The sequence below is a fragment of the Camelus bactrianus genome, chromosome 5 (assembly GCF_048773025.1).
Source record: "Camelus bactrianus isolate YW-2024 breed Bactrian camel chromosome 5, ASM4877302v1, whole genome shotgun sequence".
NCBI classification, from domain to species: Eukaryota; Metazoa; Chordata; class Mammalia; order Artiodactyla; family Camelidae; genus Camelus; species Camelus bactrianus.
The window spans coordinates 67,912,621-67,934,765 of NC_133543.1; the positions used below are offsets into that span (position 1 = coordinate 67,912,621).

Genomic DNA, 22,145 nt, shown 5'->3' on the forward strand with positions numbered 1-22,145 from the left:
AAGACAGAACAAGAGCCTAACTCTACTAGTATGAATGACCTTATTAAGAAAATTGTTTTGGGTGGGAATATAATGAAGAAAATTTTTTACTTCTGAATGTACTAGCTGGATCCTGTGATCCAGAGCAAGAATAAAGGTTGTGTTTTTTATTTGTTTTGCTTAGAGTACAAGATATGATTACATAGGTTATTCACTATAAATCATTTATTGTAACTTAAATTCCTTGTATTGAAACAGAACTTTGGAAATATTTAATTTTGTTAAGTATGTGTAATTGTAGTAGTAGACATTTGCATATGAATGTTTCAAATAGTAAGCAATTTCACATATAAATTTTAAGTGTTTTCCATGTAAAAAATAAATAATATAAGGTCTACTAATGGATATAGAGGAACTATGCTTATAGGTCCTAAACCATGTTCTACAGAAAAACAAAAACATTACCAATTTTATTCTAAGAAATTAATTTTAATTTCCAAAAAGATAATTTAAAATATTTTGTGTAAATATTACTTTGTTAACCAAATGTTAAATACGCCAATTTCTAGAACTGTGAGAAAAAATCCAATTATATTTAAGAATATTTGAAATGATTTTTTCCAAGTGAAAGATGACTCCAAACTGAATGAAAGTCTAAAAGGATTACTTAGAAGACTCATTTCACCCTGTTTATGGTTTTATTTTTTTAAGCTATCAAGTGATCCCAACAACCAGGAGGCCGTGTTTCAGGAGATGGTCAAAGTGCTGTCCTTCTTCTCACAAGTGCAAGAGCAGACAGCTGTGTGGCAGCTTCTCTCCAGTTTTCCAAATATGTTCCAGAATGACACAACGCTAAGCAATCTATTTGATGTTCTTCAAAATGCAAACAGGTAATCATTAAGGGGAATGTTACTGTTCACAAAAAAGTCTTTTTTAATGTTACTTTGAGGGTGACTGGTAGGTGGGGAATTTAAAGACAGCAAATAATCCATCATTACCCTATTGCAGATTTTAGCAATGAAAGTGAGGGTATTAGTTAAGCAAAGGAGAAACACACAGCATGGTCATCAGAGTTATTGTCATGTCCATGAGGAATTACAGAGGAACACTAATCATAATACCTATATTGTCGGTTGGTATCCCAGAGCTTCTGAGAAAGATGGTATGACAGGACCAATGGTAGATTGGAACATTGGCTCAGGCACACTCAAGGACAACCAGTGCTCTGTGCATCTAGTATTTTAACTGCTCAAGAAGAAAATATCTCGTTGGGTTTTGGTTGGCACCATGCAATATAAAACAACCCTGTTGGTTAGAGTTTTGCACCAAGCCACCTCAAGGGGGTTGGCCTCCCTCATGTGCAGCTAGTCTGTAGATGATCTTTCTAAGCCTGAATATTGGGTTGGCTTTATTTAACATATATGACACAAAGATTAGAAAATTTTTGCAGAAGAACCCCCTTTAAAGGCTACTTTCCTCATAAAAGAGATCTGAGCATGGCCAACATTTAGAATTTGATGGACACATGCTTAGGTTTTGACTGTCCTGTCCACCTTATTTGGACATGTGCATTATACAAAACAACTACATCAACAACTAGCAATTATTGAGTGCCTATTACATACCAGACACTTTACTGGGCCCTTTATACATATATGTCACATTGAAACTTACAACACAACTATTATTTACTTTATAAATGAGGTTAACGGAGGGTCATAAAAATAAATATTTGATGATCATGCAGCTAGGAGGGTAAGTTTTTTAACTGCAGAACCCAGGTTTTTTAACTGCAGAACCCAGACTGCGTCTCTAATAAGTGATTAAGAGTGCAATATATTCCATCTCTAATGTCTGAGTTTTCTCATCTTCTCTGGAAAGCTTCTAAGAGCTTATATTTGTTCAAAGACCTTATAATAAGCCTTTATGTTGGCACATTAATTTCATTTGATTGTCACAACAGTTCTTTGAGATTGAGACCACAGATGCCCCCCTTTTGTAGAAGAGGAAACACACCTTCATGGAGGTCAAATGACTTCCCCAAGGTTCTATAACTAGTAAGGGGCAAAGCTAGAACCTGAACTCAAGGAATCCGAATCCAAATCTTGTGCTCTTTTCACAATAACATGTCATAATTAAATTATAGAAGAAGCAAGATATTAGGAAATTTGCTTTAGTCCTCATTTTGCCTCTTAGGAAAATTTGTATTCACCTAGAATTTTGGTACTTGATTCTCTTCCTCCTATGTATATTCTGTCTTAGAAAGCAAACAGGTAAATCAATTAAAGGAAAAAGGGAATTATTTGAATTGTGTAATGTGGGAATGAAAAGAGTCATGGTAATATTCAGACCACAATAAGATATCACTACATACTTACTAGAATGGGTAAAACTTTAAAAGATAGATGACCGCACTTGTTGGCAAGAATGTAGAGCAAATAGAACTTTCATACATTGCAAGTTAGAGTGTAAAATGATAAAACCATTTTGGAAAACAGTGTGACAGGTTCTAATGAAGTTAAAAATATATCCATATGATGTCACATTCTACCCCTGGGTATTTACCCAAGTAAATAAAAACATGCCTACATGAAGATTTGTATGCTAATATTTATAGCAGACTCATTCATAATAGCTAAAAATTGAAGGAAAAACAAAAAATACATAAACAGAATGGATAAAAAGTTGTAGTTTACTCATACACTGAAATTCTACTCAGGAAAAATAAACAGCTTAGTGAATCATATAACAATGTAGATAAATCTTATGAATATTATGCTGGCAAAAGAATCCAGACCAAAAACAAAAGGAACACATATTAGATGTGTAAATATTTTATTATTGACAACATTAATTAATTTCTAACACTAGTTAATTTAGTGTTAGAAATCAGATCAGTGGATCCTGGAGCAACTGTTGGAAGCATGAGAAAACTTTTTTGAGGTGATCAAAATATTTTATAATCTTAATTAGCATGGTGGTTACATGAGTATATGTTTGTCAAAACTCATTGAATTGGGGGGAGGGTATAGCTGAGTGGTAGAGTGCCTGCTTAGCATGCTTGAGGTCCTGGGTTCAATCCCCAGTACCTCCTCTAAAAAATAAATAAATAAAAAATAACACTATTTACCTCCTGCCCCCTCAAAAAAAACTAAATAAATAACTAACTCAAAAAAAAAACCTGATTGAATCATAACTTAAAATAGATGCATCACATTGCATGTGAATTATACCTTAGTGACATTTAGTTTGAAAACAACAAATAAAAACCAAAAATCCCACAAAATAATACTCATTGGAAGGTGGAAAATCCAAAAAAATACTCTCAGGCCAAAAATTAATTAATTGATTGATTAATTAATTAATTAAGAATACTTCAGACGTTATTTCAGTAAATTACGTAAGGACATTACACTATGGCTATTTTAATTTTCTTAAAATTTAATAAAATTATTGCATTATGCAATAAGGTATATTCTCAAGTAAACCAGTCTACATAATCATGAAAACAGCTTTCAAAAAAATTGCTTCAAATTATTATAAAACAAATGACATTTGACTTATATCTAACTTGAACAGCTCTTTTAAAGTAGTTGACTTTTACTTATTTATTATTAATTATTATTTAATTGACTAATTAATTAAAATTGATTGCCAATTTATATACTTATTCTTCCTAATATGATAGCCTCTAGACACCTGTGGTGTTTTTAATTTAAGAAATTTGATATTATATTTTGTAAATTTATAAGTATACAGTGCATCACATGCGGTTTTTGAGTACTTGGTGTGCTAGTATTACTAAGGAATTGAATTTTTAACTTTAACTTAAATTAAATTAAATTTTAAACTCTAATACTTGATCCAGTTATTAGAAAAAATTTTAATATGTTTGAAATAACATGGGTTGTGAATATATTTTTGCCAGTGATTGTAGTGAAATCTGAATACAGATTAACTATTTTCAATGAAATTTTACCATCTGAATTGAGATGCTTCATAAGTGTAAGATGTACAGTGAAATTTGAAGCCTTAGTACAAAAAAAGACAAAATACTTCATAAATGTATTTTATATTGATTAAATATTAAAATAATATTTTGGATTTATTGGGTCAAATAAAATATATTATTAAAATTAATTTCATCTGTTTCTTTTAACTTTTTTAATGTGACTACTAAAAAATTAAAAATGAAATATGTGGCTTGCATTATATTTCTGTTGAAGATGCCTTTGTAAACCATTTTTTAAAGTTAAATCTTCTTTACTATTATTATTAAACTGGCAGTGTCTCTAAAAGCTGTAAATTCCTCACAAATGACTGTATTTTATCACCAAATCATTGGTTTATCTTTTTCTCTATTGAACAAGTAATATGGACAAATAAACCCCTTAAAATCTTACTGCTGCTACTTCCTCTAGCAGTTTCGTAAAGTTGTCCTATAACCCAATCACCAAACCCAGATTACGTAATGTTAAGATTATGACAGAGATTAGAAAAATGAGCAGTCTCAAAAATCAAGTTGGATATATGAAAAACATACAAAATAGTCTCCATTTATGAGGAAGAATCTGTGCTGAGATATGAATCACAAAAACTCCCTTTTGAATTATTTTACTTATAAGGAAACTTTTTTTGGATAACTTCCATTTGTATATGATGAAAAGCACAGGAAAACAAAATCTATAAAGTGAAATAAGTATTTGATCAATGGCTCAAAGGATTTCAGAGAAGATGGAGATTAGGTGTCATTTTTAAGTCACATTGTTAGAAAAAGATGAATTAAATCTACTGACGTTTTATGAATGATATTAATAGCAATAATGCTGACAATTATGATAAGATTGCCAAATGCTCAGTCTTTGAAAGTGTTACTTTGAGACAACAGATCAGGTGAGTCAAGCACAGGGCCAAGTTGAGAGAAGGCTGGTAGAGACCATTTAATTGGTCTCCATGGTCAGTCACCAGGGTTCAGAAGCAACCCAGAGTCTGAGAACCAGGAGATTCTTGGGGCAAATATAAAAATGCCTGAGGTATCAACTTTTATGTAGATAGAGCAGAGATTAAAAAAATACAGCCACGTCCCTATGGCCAAACACACAGCTAGAATGACAAGTTAACAGTGCCCATGGGCTCAGGGCGGACATGTTCTGTCCTCCTCCTCCCAGCCATGCTGGGGCAAAGTGCCAAAGACAAGATATAGACTGGAAAGAACATGAACTTTGGAATTAGACAGAACCAGCTTATTTATTACTAACTGGATAGCCATGTGTAAGTTACTCAATTTTTTGAACTTTAGTTTTCTTATCTGCAAACAGGACAAATAAAATAGACTTTATGGAATTAATAGAATACTAAATAAAATTATAAATATATGTGTGTATGTTTATATATACATGCACATATAATCTATATGTATATCCTAACATTATACTAGAAACTAGGGGACATTCAAAATCTAGCTCTCTAAATATAGTTTTCATTCATAGCTAGGGAGGTACAATTAGAATGATATATTAAATATTAAAAATTCCGAAAAACTGTTGTAGAAAGTATACGCATATACTGTATCTGTTGCTGGAGTGAACCTTCAGTTGACTAAGATACATATGGAAAAACTACTAGCTAATATTTACTACATTTAACTTCACAATGGCAAATTGTTAACAAAGCCTTCTGTTTTAAGTTACTACTCATGTATATTATGTATATTAAAGCATTACCTCACAGTATGTGTACAATGACATACTTGTACAATGCTAATTTTTTTAATGTATTAATGACAGGGGATTAAAAAAAGGCATTTCTTAAGCCACTAGTTGCTTTTTGGAAATAAGGAACGAGCTCAAGCATAACTGATTTTGCTGATTGTCCATCCCCAGTGTAGACTGCCCATCTAATTAGTAACATAAAAATCCTAGGAAGACAGTGCCAGTTAGTCTGGAGACTAATTTTGAGTTATCCCTGGAGCAGTGCCTATGGGCCACTTAGAGGATAGAATGCAGTCTTTAATTAGGGCAAGTCTTTTTTTTTTTTTTTTTTTTTTTTTTTTCCTTTTCAAAAACATTACCATTTGTTTAGCAAAGGATAAATATATATCCAATGCTTAAATAATAATTATTCCTGAAACTGGACCCTTTATCTGGGCTTGATTTTTAATGAAAATAATTTCCAATGTTTAATTTTTTCCTTTAATTAAAAACATAAAAGAAGTATCCTTTCATTGGAGCTGCTTTTTCTAAGCACTATTTTTAGGTCTTACAAAAACAAAAAGCAAAAAAACTGGTGTGAACTTTACTTCCTTTAAGGCCTTTAGGCTTTAGAATCCTGGAAACATGAAGTGCTCTGTCTGGTTCAAGAACACTTTGTTAGGATTTTGTGCATGAACAGACAAACAAGTAATTAAATGACAAAAGCAGCATCTTGTCTTTTATGTTATAAGAATAATTTTCTATACTGTAGCTATTTTCTCCTTGAGTAACCTTTTGTTTCTGTCTGCAAACCTTGAAATACAATCTGGTTTAATTGTTTTTCAACTCGTTAGTGCGCTGCTGGTAGTACAGAAGGTTTATCCACATGTCACAACTAACGAAGGATTCAGAACTCTCCATAAATCTGTTAAACATCTGTTGTACACTCTGGACTCCCCATCTCAAGGTATTGTATTTCCATCTTACTGTATTCAATTCTGTGTTGCAATTCTGTATTCAATTCCATTAGAAGTTAAAAACAGAGCACAATCATTTATGGATGATACTATTCTTAGGTGGGGACATGTGCCACAACTAAATCTGAATCTTTAGCTAACTAAAGTGTGGCGACAAGCTGAAATGGCCAGAAAAGAGGCTGTGACTTTCTAGGATTTTTATTTAGGTTAAAATGATCTCTCTTAGCTTATAAAGCTATGTTTATACTTGGTATGAAAAATAAATATCAGAGTAAGGGAGTAAGCCTCAACAAGTAAATTTCTACCATGACTTTTTGAACAAAAGCCTACGCTGAACTGCAGTATTTGTCCTCATTTCCAAACTTTGGCTTTTTAATCAGGATGAATCTTTCTTTGGTGGAAGACATACCCCTCAACCAGCTATCTTGAAAATGTGTGATGGACATCAGAGCATAAATAGATAGGTGTAAATCTACTGCCCCTCCCAGTAGGACAAGCTACAGCATATTGCTAGTGAATCAGAAGAGAGCGTCTCTGCATATACAGAATAGCATTACATACCACACATGGAAATACACAGACATGCAGACACTGTCACATACAAACAAATTTAGGGCTGTAAGGAATAAATCCCTACTTCCCAAGTAAAATGTTTGGTTAGCATTTATCTCCCCTGAATGAATTTAGAACTAGACTTTCTCAATTGAGTTTGTCAGCTTTTAAATATGTAGACTTTACCTTTGGATTACAGATAAGTATCCTGAGAGCATCAGGCCACAAGCCAATTGCTTATTACAAGGTCTTAAACTATTAGTTTTCATATAAAAAGCAGGTTTGGAAAGGCTTTGACGAATTCTCGAAGGATACTGATTTCTGTTAGTCTGGAACATTTTTTATATCTACAATTACAGAATTAATGACTAGCTTACAAGGTTGATTGTTGTTAAATTCAATAGTCTTGATGAACATTGGCAGGGGCGGAGAGGGGAGCTTACTCTTAAAAAAGTCCAGGCCAGAAAATTAAGCAGTATACTCACAAACATTAATTATTTTCCCTGTATATTTTTATATTTGCATTTTAAAGACTTGAGAACTTCAAGTTTCTCCTTACCATTCTTTTCCTTTTCATCTTCAGACTCACACCTTGCAATTGTATAAAGTAAAAGAATAAAGTTAAAAAAATTTTTACGAAGGACAAAATCTCCTCAGTGCATTAGAAGCCAGAGAACCTCTTATTAACTGAGGCAGCAGAACACTTTTCCTAGTGAACAGTAGATCTCAATTTTCAGTATTTAACAATGGCCATGTCTCATGTCTATGAATGGACATGATGGTTTTGGCATGTATTAAACCATACCACTGGATGTTCAGGATGACAAGGAAATACCTCAAGGAAATGTGTTTTTCTTTGAAAAATTTAATGTGCTTAAATGTGTCTTTTTAAAAATTTCCTACACTTGTGACTTTATTATTCTGAGGATGCCAAAGCAGTGGCATTAATGTCAATAACTAAATCATTAACCCCAAGTGCCTGCCTGCTTGAGCAAAAATTTTATGGTCTTTGAAAAATCTTTCCACGTATTTCTGGGAATCCTTCAGGAAACTCAAACTTGTCATTAAAGGCTGAACCAGTGACCCTAGTTCAATAGCACAGGGGTCTCTATCTCCATGCACAGATACCTGCCACATTGCCCGAGCTACTTGTGCTTAGTCTTCATGGTATTTAGCGGTATTTGTGAAATGAACATACTTCATCCATTGGCTTTACACTCAGGTAAATTGGAGTGGAGTGGTCTCTCATAGCAGAGTCCTCTCTAATGCATGACAGGGCTCAGATATCTTTGAAGTTCTCACTCCTGTCTTTCAAAGAAAGAAAGTAAAAAGGTAGTATTTTTTTTGTATCAATGATAAATGTTTTATTATCTTAAGCCCCCTTGATCATCAAAACAACTCTCTGAGACATAGTTATAATCCCATTTTGCAGACAAAGAAACTGAGGCAAAGGGAAGCTAGGCAGTTTGCCTCATACATCCAGCAAGTGGCTGAACTGAGATTTAGAGCCTGGATCTGTCTACGCCCAAAGTCAGGTCCCCTGAGCTCTTTGTTAGATGGCTTCACTCATATTTACCATCTGGGACATCTACTATATACACTGGCTTCTAGGATATCTCACACAAGTACCTGCCACCACCAAACCTCAGAACAGCTCCACTCTCAGCTGCTGATAACAGTTTGACTAATTGTTCCAGATTCCTTCCCACAGGATACATTTTTTGACAGCCATCCCCCCATTCCTCTTGGGACCCCATGTCTACTTCTGATTCAACCTTGATTATAAACACACTTCAAGGTTTCTCCAGAAGGCTCCTCAGGACCATGAAAATATGGTGATGCTAGTAAACACTTGGGAGGAAGACTGTCTCCTAACTTCCTGTCTTAAGGAATCTAATTTTCAGCTCCGCCCCAGCAAGGATCCCTGTCTCACAGTTTAGGATTTCCATTTATAAAACTGAATTTTGAGAATAAAGACTACCTTTGTGGTTCACTGAAGTTTGCTCTTTTGCAAAGTAGTAAATTACATGAAATTACATCTTTAAGCAGAAAGCCATCTTTACTGGTGAAAGAGGTTATCTGTGCACTAGATTTCTTTCTATGTCTATGGGCACTGTTTTTATATATGCCTAATTCTACAAATTAAAAAAAAGTAAAATCTCATTTGTTTAAAGTCTGTAACAGCTTACACTTTATAGCTTATTTAATATAATATTTCTTCCCAGATATTTTAGGGTCCAGAAGGAAAAGTAGCAAGAGGGAAAAATTCATACTTAACATCAAGGTCAAGCCTACAATTGATATGTATGAAGTTAATTTTTATTAATTATTCATTTTAATAGCCTGATGAGGAAGAGAAACTCCATAACCATGTAGTATACAGATGCTCATGAACTTGCTCAGCCACACAGGAGTTCAAAGTGAGCAAGACTTGATCTTGGTAAATGGTTTTATATAATCCTACAGTGCAGAAGCATAAATCTCCACAGAGTTCTATCCTGGACTATTCTATATGTGGATGCCAATAAGTAATAGGTATTGCCATTATTAATTAGGTTTGCTATTCTGGGTGTCATTCTTGGTCCTCTCACTCACCGATGCACTGCTATCGTTAGAACAGTGATACTCAGCTGCACCTTGAACAGATCACAGGAGAGAAAACCAGAAGAGAAAACCAAAAAAAGCCACTCTGCCAGTTACTAGGGATGATGCAGGCATTACTCAGACACAACTGATGCAGAGGTAGACAAGGAGGTCTTTAATTCTGTGAGTCTTTTTTACACACATGCTAATTTAAATTAAATGATCAGTACAAGAAAAGTTCCGATAATTGCCTAGCTTTGTGCTTAGGACCTTTTTAGCAGGCTTTAGGACACACTTAATAAAGACAATGCGAGAACTCTTAAAGCTGGCAATAAAATATCCTATTGAAAACAATTAAGCCGATGTTTAAAAATGACAGCACTGAAACTACTAGATTATTTATAAGGAATTAGTAGTGTCTACAGAGAAGACTGAAATAAGTGATACTGTTTCCTTAAAGGAACTGAATGAAATCACTGACTTTCCGGTGTTTGTATTTATGCAGTAGCCATTAAAGTATCTCATTTGCAATTTTTCATGTGAGTTCTGTTAACACACTTCCTCTTGAATGATACAGTGTTATGCAGCCCTCTGGGTCAGCAACTGGTTTAACTTCTAGGGGCAATTCTCCACATTGAATTAGATCTTCACATATGGTTTCCATTAGACCCAACTTAGTGATTGCCTTCCACACTCCAAAAGTTCATATTATTCGAGACCACTCAGAATGGTTCTGTTAGCATTAGACAATCTGCATCCATAGCTGCATTCAATTGAAATCACTGGCTGCTTTTTGAAAGACAGAAAATATAGGTTAGTGACAGCAGATGTTTCCTAAGGCTACATTCTAGACAACTGAAGGCAAACAAACAAACAAAAAAATCCAGTGACCCATAGGACTGATATTGGCTTCATTTGATTAACGAACCACAGTGTTGTCAATCTGCATTATAATATTTGAGTCATCTATGTGTACAGGTCTTAGGATAAAATAGTATCATGGTTTGATGCACAGAGAAATAATTTGTTAGAAATGGATGGGCTTGACCATTGGGATTATTTCAGTTAGTAGGCATCTATTTCCTATGAACACCCCAAATGTTTTCAACCAAAAGAGCATAGACATCTTTTGTAAAATCCTTTGAAGAAAAATTCTGCAGAGTTCCTTCATTTTTCTTCCCATTAATTTGACCTGGGATGATTGTTGCTTAGAAAAATAAATCCTTTAAGCAAGCATGTTAAATATTCTCCTGTATAAATGTTATTACTTTAGGTGACTCTGATAATACAACACATGTGTGGAGTGCGGAAGACGGACAGTCGCTGTCCCCAAGCAGCCTGGCTGCACAGTAAGTCTTTGCTGGTTTGTTGGTTTGTTTCTAAATTGGTAAGTAATTTGGCTGAATAAATGATCAAAACAATTCATTAGCATAATTTCTTTATCAGTATGTAAGACTATGGAATGGAAAAATTAACTATTGACTGACCAAAGAAAAAGACACGATTGAAGTGCAGTAAAGTTGAAATTTGGTTTTTGGTATTATACAAGTGATACTTTTGGACAATGCAACATGAGGATCTGTTTTTCAGATCTCAGATTGCATAACTAGATCCAGCATGTCTCTGAGGAAAATCTAGCTGGAGGTCCAGTTTCCAACTCTTTTAAAGGTCTTTCATCATGAAAGATGTAAAAGTCTCCAATTTTACATGTTACTATTTATTTTAGTTTCTAAAAATCAAAATATTTTGTATGCTCAATAAAGATAATTCAGAATTTGCTTCAGTAGTATTCAAGTAGGCAAAACTGTTTGTAGGTAATTTGATTTTGGACTCTTATTGGGGCATGTAAATATATTGTTTTAGGAATAGGCAGTGAAAATGACAGCAGCGGCCTTGGCTCCTAAGGACCATTAATGTGAGCCATTCCCTGAAATAACTAATAATTACAGTAGGAAATACGAGCAGTTGCCTGTAGAAGCTGATTGAAGTAAATTCATATAGTTCAAGGCAAATTTGGAGACTAGGTGGCCTGTTATGTAAAGGTTGTTTTAGCCTGATAAATTATACTATTGAAATTCTTCGACTTTAGTCCCAAAGGAGACATGTTTATGCTAATGGAAATTTGTACAAATAAAAATAGATAATAGCACTTACTTTTTAACCTTTTTTGTATTTTTTCTAAAATAAAATCTATGCAATTGTTTATACACTTTCTATTTAATGAGAAGTTCTCCAACTCTGGATAGTTCAAGGCAAAAGCCTTCCGTAAACAAACACCTCCTGTTTCTGTTTCCCCATCTCTCCTCCTCTAAGGTAGCTGAACCGGATGCTTCTCCCAGAGAAATCTGGCAGCCCTGGGCAGTTTTCGCCCAGTCAGGATACCATGTTCCAAATATTTGGGTCTTTTAAACACATTTCTTATATAGACATCAAAATATTTTTTTAAACCTTTGAATTAAGACAACTGGATGCTTAAGGCTTCCATAGCATTGATAATGCTAGACCTGAAAATTCCACAGCAAATGTAGTTAGTTGCTATGAGCTAGCTGACAGTTTATTAGGAAAAATTCAATACTTTCAAGATGGGTCTTGTTGAGATTGATGAAATTAAGGGATTTCTTATCTGTGGACTTTTCCATTCACACTTTAAAATAATCACAGTATGGCAATACTTGGCATGAGATAGAAGTTTTTTTGGTCTAGAATTTTCTAAAGAAAGTTGCTCAAAAACATTTTTTCCTCAAAGCTCTTCTCCCTCATTATTTTTGTACTAAAGTTATTGTTTTTATTGTTTTTTTTTAATGTTTGTGCACATATGCGTGCACACATCTGTAAGTTCATCTTTTACTGTAAGCATTCTTGGGATTGAGATTTTATATAAAGGATGATACATAAATTAAATAGTTTAGAGGAATACTTAAATGTTTATGCCAAAACAGTGGTGCATAGATGTAACATTTTTGGAGTATATTAAATCTAATCTCAAAACCTTGGCAATCAAATATGCTTTATGAAACTAATGTAATGGCTTAGATGATATTTCAAGGTCACTTCTAGCCCAGCGTTCTTCCGTTTTAAGCTTGAAAATTCATCATAAGATGCTCTTGTGCCATTCCATTTGGCAAGTTAGGCCGGTATTTTGCTATTGAGCACAGCACTGGATGGAATTGGCTCAGTGCTGTAATAACGGACAGCGAAGAAGACAAACACAAAAGAAAGAAAGGGGATACTGGGAGGAGAGTCTCTGGTCAAGGAAATGGCTAAAAAAAGCAAGAAAGCTTGGGAGCAGGTGCAAATTTTTTTAATATGGAGGCTATGAATTGTATTTAAATGAGGGTCAGTCATCTGACCAATTAGCTGTGCTCTGACTGCCAAGCTAGAGACTTTTTTTAGCCATAGTTTTTTTTTTCTTTTTCAAGTTCCTCAAGGATCCAGTGTCGTTAACCCACATCTAAACAGCCTGAGATTTCTTTAATGTTAATGCAAACATTGTCGTACATATTTACTAGCTATGCCAGGATAAGCCTCTTCCAATAGTATCTGAATAAAATCTAAGTTAAATATCTGATAGAACCAGTTAATTTGTGTGCTGTGCAGTTTGATGCAAAATAGATGGTTCCCAAGTCAGCCATTGACATTTATTCTATCTCTGCTGTACATAAAATTCAATAGTAGGCACTAAGGGAAGAAATTACAAAATAAATAGAGATGCAGCCTCACAGTTGAAGTGACAAGACTTGCATAACACATACATTTTTATTGACCTACATGTACCTCAAAAATCTTAAGCTATGTCCTCTCACGCCCGTCAATTTGAAAGGAAACCAGAAAGTGGTTAGTTTGGAAACACTGAATTGGTTGTTTAAAAAGAAAAAAAAAAAAAAAGGAACATACGTTGTTTAGTTGGGTTCTATTATTTCTTTTTAATCACAATTAAATGAGTTTAAATTATTTAAGAATGTTGTAGGCGGGAGAGATGTAGTAGATTAGCCCCTCCCTCTCATTCGTCAAGAGAAGAAGCTGAGGCCCAGAGGAGTGTTGCTAGATTTAGACAGAAGAAAAAGAAAGAAAGGAAAAGAAAAAGCATGCAAGATTTGTGGGATGTGCTTACATGGAAAAATTATTCATTATTTACCTGAAAGTTGAGTCTAACTAGGAGTCCTGTATTTTATCTGGCAACCCTAGCCCAGTGATTTTTATTTCATGTGAATGTACCCAGAAATGATCTTACAATCACTCATGATTGGATATTAAAACAATTAAGTACAAAGATAATGCCCTTGGAAAATGTAAGCCCTCAGGGAATCCAGAGTAGTGGGGCCACTGTGCAGTTGGGCTGGATGAGGGAAGATAGCTGCTTCACAGGGTTTCAGTGCCCAAGTCAACCAGTGCCAAACAGCCAGGAACTCAAGTGATAGCAACAAAATGGCTTTGCTTTATTATTATATGACTTAATTTATATATTCTTTTCTCATTCTGTAGGCTCCTAATACTGGAAAACTTTGAAGATGCCCTCTTAAATGTATCAGCAGATAGTCCTTATATTCCTTACTTGACATGTGTGAGAAATGTCACTTACAATTTGGCCAAGGGATCAAAAGGTAATACTCTTCTTAAGAGTCAAAATGCTACTCACAGTTTCTAGTTTTGTTTTAAAGTAGTAAGTCATAAGACGTTTACTTAGAAAAGAAAGAAAATTTTAAAATCTTAGTTTCCTTATGCATTAGTTTCAGTGGTTTGCTATATGAAGGGAATATCTAATCGTATTATTGTATTATGACTCCTGTTGCTGCTGCTAGCACCACCTGCTGGCCACCTGAACAAACTTTAATGTGTAATGACCATACAACAGTTAATGTGATAATGGCCACCTGGATAAACTCTCCAAGTGTCCAGAATTAGGAGTTCACATAACTCTCTATGACATTTTCTATGCCCTTAATAATCTTAGTTGTCCAAAAATAATGACGAATGATAACATAGACTTCCAAAGGCAGATGTAAATTTTTGTAGCAGACTATTTTTATTTCCTATCCTTACACACTTCATTTTCAGTTTTCTACCTACATGGGCAACCACGAAGATTGTATTTAATCAAATATTTCTTTTCCCTTTTTTTAAAGATAAAAACATCTATTTTCTCACATTTTGTAGGAGATATACATTAGCTTTTCCTACACCGAAATAGTGCTGTGATACTCAATGGCAAGCAAATAGCACAACAGATATTTAAGCATGGTCTCTGTTTACAGGGCATGAATTAATTAAGGTTGGAAGGACATATTTGTGTCACAGTGATTATACAACCTGTTCTTTCTCAAACACTTCAACTTAATAGTATATCCAAAATAAAAGCATTTTCAGTTCACAATAAAGCCAAAACTGTGTAGCGCCTTTGCTGGAAATATTTTTGTCTCTAAGCAGAGTATCTATGAATATTTTAAAAATAATGAACTCTGTAGTCTCCATGGTTCAAGGAAACATTAAATTTTCACTCATCTTATATTTAGATTGAAGTAGGCTATTATCTTAGAAAAAACTTAGTAATAAATTAGGATAAAGGTGTCTTTCAGATAGGTTTCCTAAATGACTTTGCAGTTCATATAAGGTAACTCTTTTCTCTTCCTTTACAGAAAGTTTAAGACTCCTGCAATCCACAATTCAATTTAAAAAATCTTTTCTTCAAAATGGTTCCTATGAGGATTACTTCCCTCCAGTTCCTGAAGTCTTGATATCAAAAGTAAGCCATGGAAAAAAATAATTAATAAACCTCAACATTTCCTGTAATTCTCTGGCAAGATATATTTTAGTTTAAGTTTTAAATCTATATTTTTGTAAATTCTAATCCTATTTCGACTCTAGATTAATGTTAGAAAAAGGGTGACAAGAATTCTGGTGTTACATAATGGTACTTTGTTTTTAATGAGTGAATATCTCTGTCTGAAATGACCCACAAGAGCCTAATTACAGAGTGCAGTACATAAAGGAATGGCTACTGGTATAGTTGTCTCATTAAGCTTTATAATTCGAAAAAACATTCAAAATATGATTCCTGTTTGAGATGTCCCTAGTTTTTAAAGTTGATTTCAAAACTTGTTGTTTTAGACTTCACAGTGTACAAAAATCTCAGACATTGACTCACCTTATTTTTATTATTGTCATCAGAAGCAGAAACTAATACATCATATTAAAATTTATAATGCTGAAGAAAGGGGGGAAAGCAATAGAAAAAATTAACTCTGAAGTTTGAATTGATTGGTGTTTGTCACTTATTCTTTGTTTAGCTATGCATATAGTATGCAGGTTATCATGAAATTCACTCTATTTCTTAAATAACCCTATTAAATTTTGAAAGCAGCTTTCCAAGTAAGAACAGCAGTTTAATTGGATTTATGTAGCCAGGGATAAAGTAAAATTAGAACTGGTTTATTCTAGTCAAGCAGGATGACTTTCTGTATAGTCAACATGGTCTAATTAAGCAGGCATACAAAACCTGTGTCCATGTATAATACAAATAAATACGCTAGTTAGGTTCCCTATATTGTAGTCTTAGTCTTCAACACAAATCAAAATTTCTAATGTGCTTAACTAATGTGCTTAATTTAGCATCATCTTAATTTGTTTGTGCAAATGAGAAGGAAGTTATGCATTCAACAGAAAAATCCTACTCATCCTCCAAGGACAAGTTTAAATGTCACTCCTATAATATTAGAGTATCACCTTTCTCCCTGTTCAGGCCAGGATAGTGACTCAGTGTGCATATAATGTTTATCCATTCATTCATTCCATCCATCCATCATCTGTGCTTCCATAACACTTATCTATTTATGTAAAAGATACAACTTGTGGCCCTAAAGTCCTTATAATCAATCCAGCGGAGATGGAAAAGCAGACCAGTGATTTTAACATAGTGAGATAAGTGTTACGGTGTATGGGTGGGCAGGATTCTGTGTATGGAGATGTCACATATAACTTGGATTGCAAAGGATAAAGGTGGAGAGAAGAAATTTCATGGAGATACTCCTTACTCTGAGTCTTGCAGACTGTGTAGGATTGGGTTATAGCCCTACATTCCAGACATAGAGATCTGAATTGGTAAGAAAACAGGTGTGAACCTGAGGGACGGACATAAGTTACCTGGAGTCGTGTGTCCAACTCGAGCAGGAAGTCCCTCTGAGAGAGGCGGGAAAGGAGGCCTCAGAGAGACTGGGCCCAGACACCGAAGGCTTCTTTATGCTTAGTCAGGAGTTTGAATATGATCCTAAAAATTGTGAGATTGAAGAAAGTGAATTCCATATTTTAGAAAGAGATCTCTCTAGGAGAATTCTGGAGGACAGATTAGAGGAAAGCTAAGTGGGTGATTTTTGCAATAACCTATGCAAAAAGTGAGATCCTGCACGGTGTCAGTGGCAGAGAATAGAAGGAAGAGAATTTCAGGAGCACTGTAGGAGGTTGAGTTGACACAGCTTGGCAGCCAGTGAGGTGTGAGGCATAAGATAGGGGAGTCCCCAGTTACAGTGAGATTTCTGGCTTTTGGAACTTATTACTTAGTATTATAGCTTGTTTTGTATGTAAGGGTCTATTTCCTTCACTAGAGTGTAAAATCTGATGAAATTATGCCTTCTGCCTCTCTAAAGCCCCACATCTAGCACATAGTAGGAGCTTAAGACTTGACTCATGATGTTGCAACAAATGATGGTGTTAAAGTAGAGCCCTGGTGATATAATCACACTGCCTGTGCAATTATTATTGTAGTTCTCAACTTGCAGAGTAATCTGGCAGCACACAATATACTGGGACATGGAAACAATACATTCTCAGTCATTTACACTAATGGTATGGGAATGGAGCTAAGGATAATTTAAAACGGCATCCACATTTTGAGTACACTGCTCTCCTTGTGGGCTACATTATGAAAAAAAGTTCGAGAAGCCACAGAAGTGGAAATAGACTACAATCCTGTCCCTTGGGTAGAAAATCTGTTGTCATTTATAACAAGCATGGCTGCTATTTGCAATTGACAGAACCCATTCATCCCAAGACTACACGCTCCATAGGAACATGGCTAAGTCTGTCACTTTACTGTGTACCCTCAGCACCTGGCATAGAGTCTGACACCTGGGAAATATTCAGTACCTATCATTGAAAGAATGAAGACCAACTCCTAGACTTTTACAAAAAGAAATGCTCTTACTTCCTTGCTTTGTCCTCCTTAGTAATTAGTTTCTTGTTTGTAACAGTCAGTTAGGGCCCACCCATTCTAAAACTTTCTTCATGATATTTCTAAGAAGGTTTAGACTCTCTAAAATGCCAAATGCCTTTCATTCGTAGCTTTTTTTCTGTTCTAGCCCTGAACATTCGACTCTTCTTGAGCTTTTGTGTTTTCTTCCTGCCTTCATTGTCTGTTTTCTCCTCTTTTCTTTCCAGTCTCTCTGGTGGGAAGTATATTCTCCATATTGAACAGAAATACAAATAGCACAATATTTATACTGTAGCACTTTTACATTTTTAAGTAGGCCTCTTTCCCCTTCATTTACCTGCTAAGAGCCCAGGAGTGTTGCTGTCTTAGCATTTCTGTGCCTACAATATTTTGAGATCTACACCAGGATGTCACTTACAGTTCTGACTCAGATGCACTGGGAACCATAGGAACTCAGTCACAGCCAGACATGGAGTTAGTTAGTTATGAGTCATTGTTTCAATTTAGGCCTGAGCTCTTACTCACTATGTGGACCAGGGTTGTGTAAAGGAGAGAAGGGCTCTGCATGAGGCTTTGACAAACCTGCCATCTAGACTTGACACATGCTTTTTTTTTAAGTTATTTTTTAAAGTTTTTACACAATTTTTAAAGGTTGCTTTCTATTTATAGTTATTACAAACTATTGGCCATATTCCGCATGTTGTACAATACGAGACTTGACACATACTTTTGAAGAGAGAATTGTAATTCTCTGAATACTTGTTGATTATTAATGATCCATGAAGTTTCTACAAGTTTAGTGCATGTATTGCTTTTAGAATAAAGTAGCAAATAATGGCAAATACAAAATGACCATCATGTTGCTTCTTGGCAGATGTGTACCACAGTGCAGTCCACATTATTAATGCTGTATTAAATTATTATTTCAGAGGACCAATTCTACTTCAGTAGCATGGCTAGATTTCCAATTTCTCCTTCTATATCTTTTATTTTATTAAGCCAAGATTGTACTATATGGACTTTTATTGGTTCCTCATACATGAATGACAAACTTTCAATTTAAAAATATATTTCAAATATCAAAAATAAAGCAACCCAATCAAAAAATAGCCAGAAGATCTAAATAGACAGGAAGAAGACAGACAGATGGCCAACAAGCACATGAAAAGATGCTCAACATCACTAATTGTTAGAGAAATGCAAATCAAAACTACAATGAAATATGACCTTATACCAGCCAGAATGGCCATCATTAAAAAGTATACAAATGATAAATGCTAGAGAGGGTGTGGAGAAAAAGGAACCCTCCTACAGGGTGGGAATGTAAATTGATGCAGCCACTATGGAGGACAGTATAGAGTTTCCTTAAAAAACTAAAAATAGACTTATCATATGATCCAGCAATCCCACTACTGGGCATATGCCCAGAGGAAAATATAATTCCAAAATACATGTGCACCCCAGTGCTCACAGCAGCACTATATTCAATAGTCAAAACATGGATCCAACCCAAATGTCCATCAACAGATGAATGGATAAAGAAGATGTGGTGTATACACACACACACACACACACACACACACACACACACACACACAATGGAATACTACTCAGCCATAAAAAAGAATAAAATAATGCCATTTGCAGCAACATGAATGGACATGGAAATTGTCATTCTAAATGAAGTAAGCCAGAAAGAGAAAGAAAAATGCCATATGATATCACTTATATATGGAATCTACAAAAAAAGGACACAAATGAACTACTTATTATTTATAACTTAGATGACTGATTTTTTTAATATGTGTAAGCACATTTGACTGTCCTTATGATTGGATTACTGCATTCTGCTGATTTTCATTTTGTGGTTGGCTTTATTTCTTTGATAACTATGTAAATTTAAAAAGCTAAAGCTCTAAACTATTCTTAGAAACAATGAACAATACATATATGTAAATTTTAAAAATATGTACAGTATATTGTATATATGTATTTACATGCAATATATTGTATATGTCCAGTCAAATTGTATCAATTTTACCTAATAAAACTGGAAAAATGAAAAATAAAAATATTTCAGTCTCTTCTGAGTGAAGTCATTCAAATTTACTATATCCTCAAAATCTCAATTAAAAAAATGTATTAGGCTACCAGTATTTATCTTTTTGTTTAAGAAACCACCAAAATAAAAGTTGCTGGAGAATGTAGAAGAGAGGTTTGGCTCCATTCATTAGAAATTTAATCATAGCTAGTATTTGAAAGTCAAAGGAAGGAACAAGTGACAAACGTATAGTTACAAATGGTAAAGTGGTCTATTACAGAATGAAAAGTTCCTTTTAGCAATAAGACTAGTAAAAAGAATTTTAATACATATGAGACCATTTTAAACAGTTCAAAACCAGAAGTCAATTAGGCTACTAATTACAGTGGAAAATAGAATAATGATATTTCCTGTCTAAGATGATGTTTAATTGCTACTGCCTACATGTAGTTACTGTAAACCTCTCATCCAGGACACATCAATGTGCCTTTCCCATTTGATATATGCAAAGAAATATTCCTAAACATTTGCCTATATCGTAAAATAATTCATTTCTGTCTAAATGCAACTTCTGTTGGGAAACTGAACTGCAATGAATGACATTTAGATGTTGCTCCAAATTATTTGACTTCCTAAAAGGAATAGCTCTAGGGTAGCTTCCAAGCACAACAGAACTGGCTTTCCCAGAGGCACAATTTTCCCCCTCAGGAAGTATGGCTTGAGGATAGATCCTCAGAACACACAGAACATAGTGAGCTGCATAGAGGAACACACTTGACACGACAGAAAATTAGTTGACTTTCACTCTTCTTCTTTTCCTCTAAGGGAGGGATTTCAAGCCCTTCTAAGCGCTTTGTAGAACAAAAGTTTCCCTCAATAGGTAAGAGGGTAGAAGATACTGTCAATAACAGTGCAGACACTTTTGGAAAACCAGGTATATGTCCATCCATACTTTAAATATTGTGATTCTTATGCTGAAGTTTAAAAGTCTTTTTTTGGTCAATTAATTTTTTAAAACTTGTGGTGAAATATCCATCATATAAAATTTACCACCTTAACCATTTTTAACTGTGCAGTTCAGTCATGTTAAATACACTCACATTGTTGTGCAACCAATCTCCAGAACTCTTAATCTTGCAAAACTAAATCCTATATCCATTAAACAGCTATTTTCCATTCCCCTCCCCACCACAGTTCCTGGAACCCACGACTGTTCTTTCTGTTGCTATTAATTTGACAACGCTAGGTACCTCATATAAGTGGAATCATGAAGTATTTGTCTTTTTGTGACTGGCTTATATCATTCAGCATTATGCCCTCAATGTTCATCCATGTTGTAATATGTGTCAGAATTTCCTTACTTTTTAAGACTGAATAATATTCCATCATATGCATATACCACATTGTGTTTATCCATTCACTGTCAATGGACACTTGTGTTCCTTCCACCTCTTGGCTATTTTGAATAAAGCTACTATGAAGATGGATCTACAAATATCAAGTATCTGTTCAAATCAATGCTACAGTGAGATATCACCTCATTAAATGGCCCAGCTTTAAACACTTTGGGGTATATATGTAGAAGTGGAATTGCTGGATCATATAGTAATTCTATTTCAGATTTTCTGAAGCTGTTTCATATAGTAGTTACATCATTTTACATTGCCATCAATGGTAAACAAGAGTTGTGATTTCTCCATATCCTTACCAACACTTGTTTTCTGTTTTTTTTTGTTTGTTTATTTGTTTGTGTGTTTGTTTGTTTTGATAGTAGCCATCCTAGTGGGTGTGAGGAAAGACCTTTTTGCAGTGCCAAACCAAACCTGCTTTGCTCTCTGCCCTTACACAATTTAAAATATAGACTAACATATAAAATTAGTTTAAGTATTTGTAATTTAAACAAAATGAAACTAAACTACACCTTTTTAATCTGTGAATCTCCAAGATATGAGTATGGTTGGGAAAGAGATCTAATGGGCCCCAAAATTTTATAAGTCTTAAGAGAACAATAAACTCAAATAACAGAAAATAGTGCTTTGTGGCGAAACTGTTGTCAAATGCCAACTAACCAAACGCATAAGCAAAATGTTTTTAGGAACTAAATTAATTTTAGTTGCTTATTA

General features: G+C 34.4%; 1 protein-coding gene across 1 annotated transcript in view; it reads left to right on the forward strand.

The window, feature by feature from the left end:
- The window catches only part of ABCA12 (ATP binding cassette subfamily A member 12), a 155,389-nt gene that overhangs the window by 61,838 nt on the left and 71,406 nt on the right, over positions 1 to 22,145 (forward strand). Inside the window, exons 7-11 of the mRNA XM_010960050.3 lie at positions 691 to 869; positions 6,524 to 6,636; positions 11,055 to 11,130; positions 14,264 to 14,382; positions 15,415 to 15,521. Of these exons, the coding sequence (XP_010958352.1) occupies positions 691 to 869; positions 6,524 to 6,636; positions 11,055 to 11,130; positions 14,264 to 14,382; positions 15,415 to 15,521 (594 nt within the window). The remainder of the gene's footprint in view (positions 1 to 690; positions 870 to 6,523; positions 6,637 to 11,054; positions 11,131 to 14,263; positions 14,383 to 15,414; positions 15,522 to 22,145) is intronic.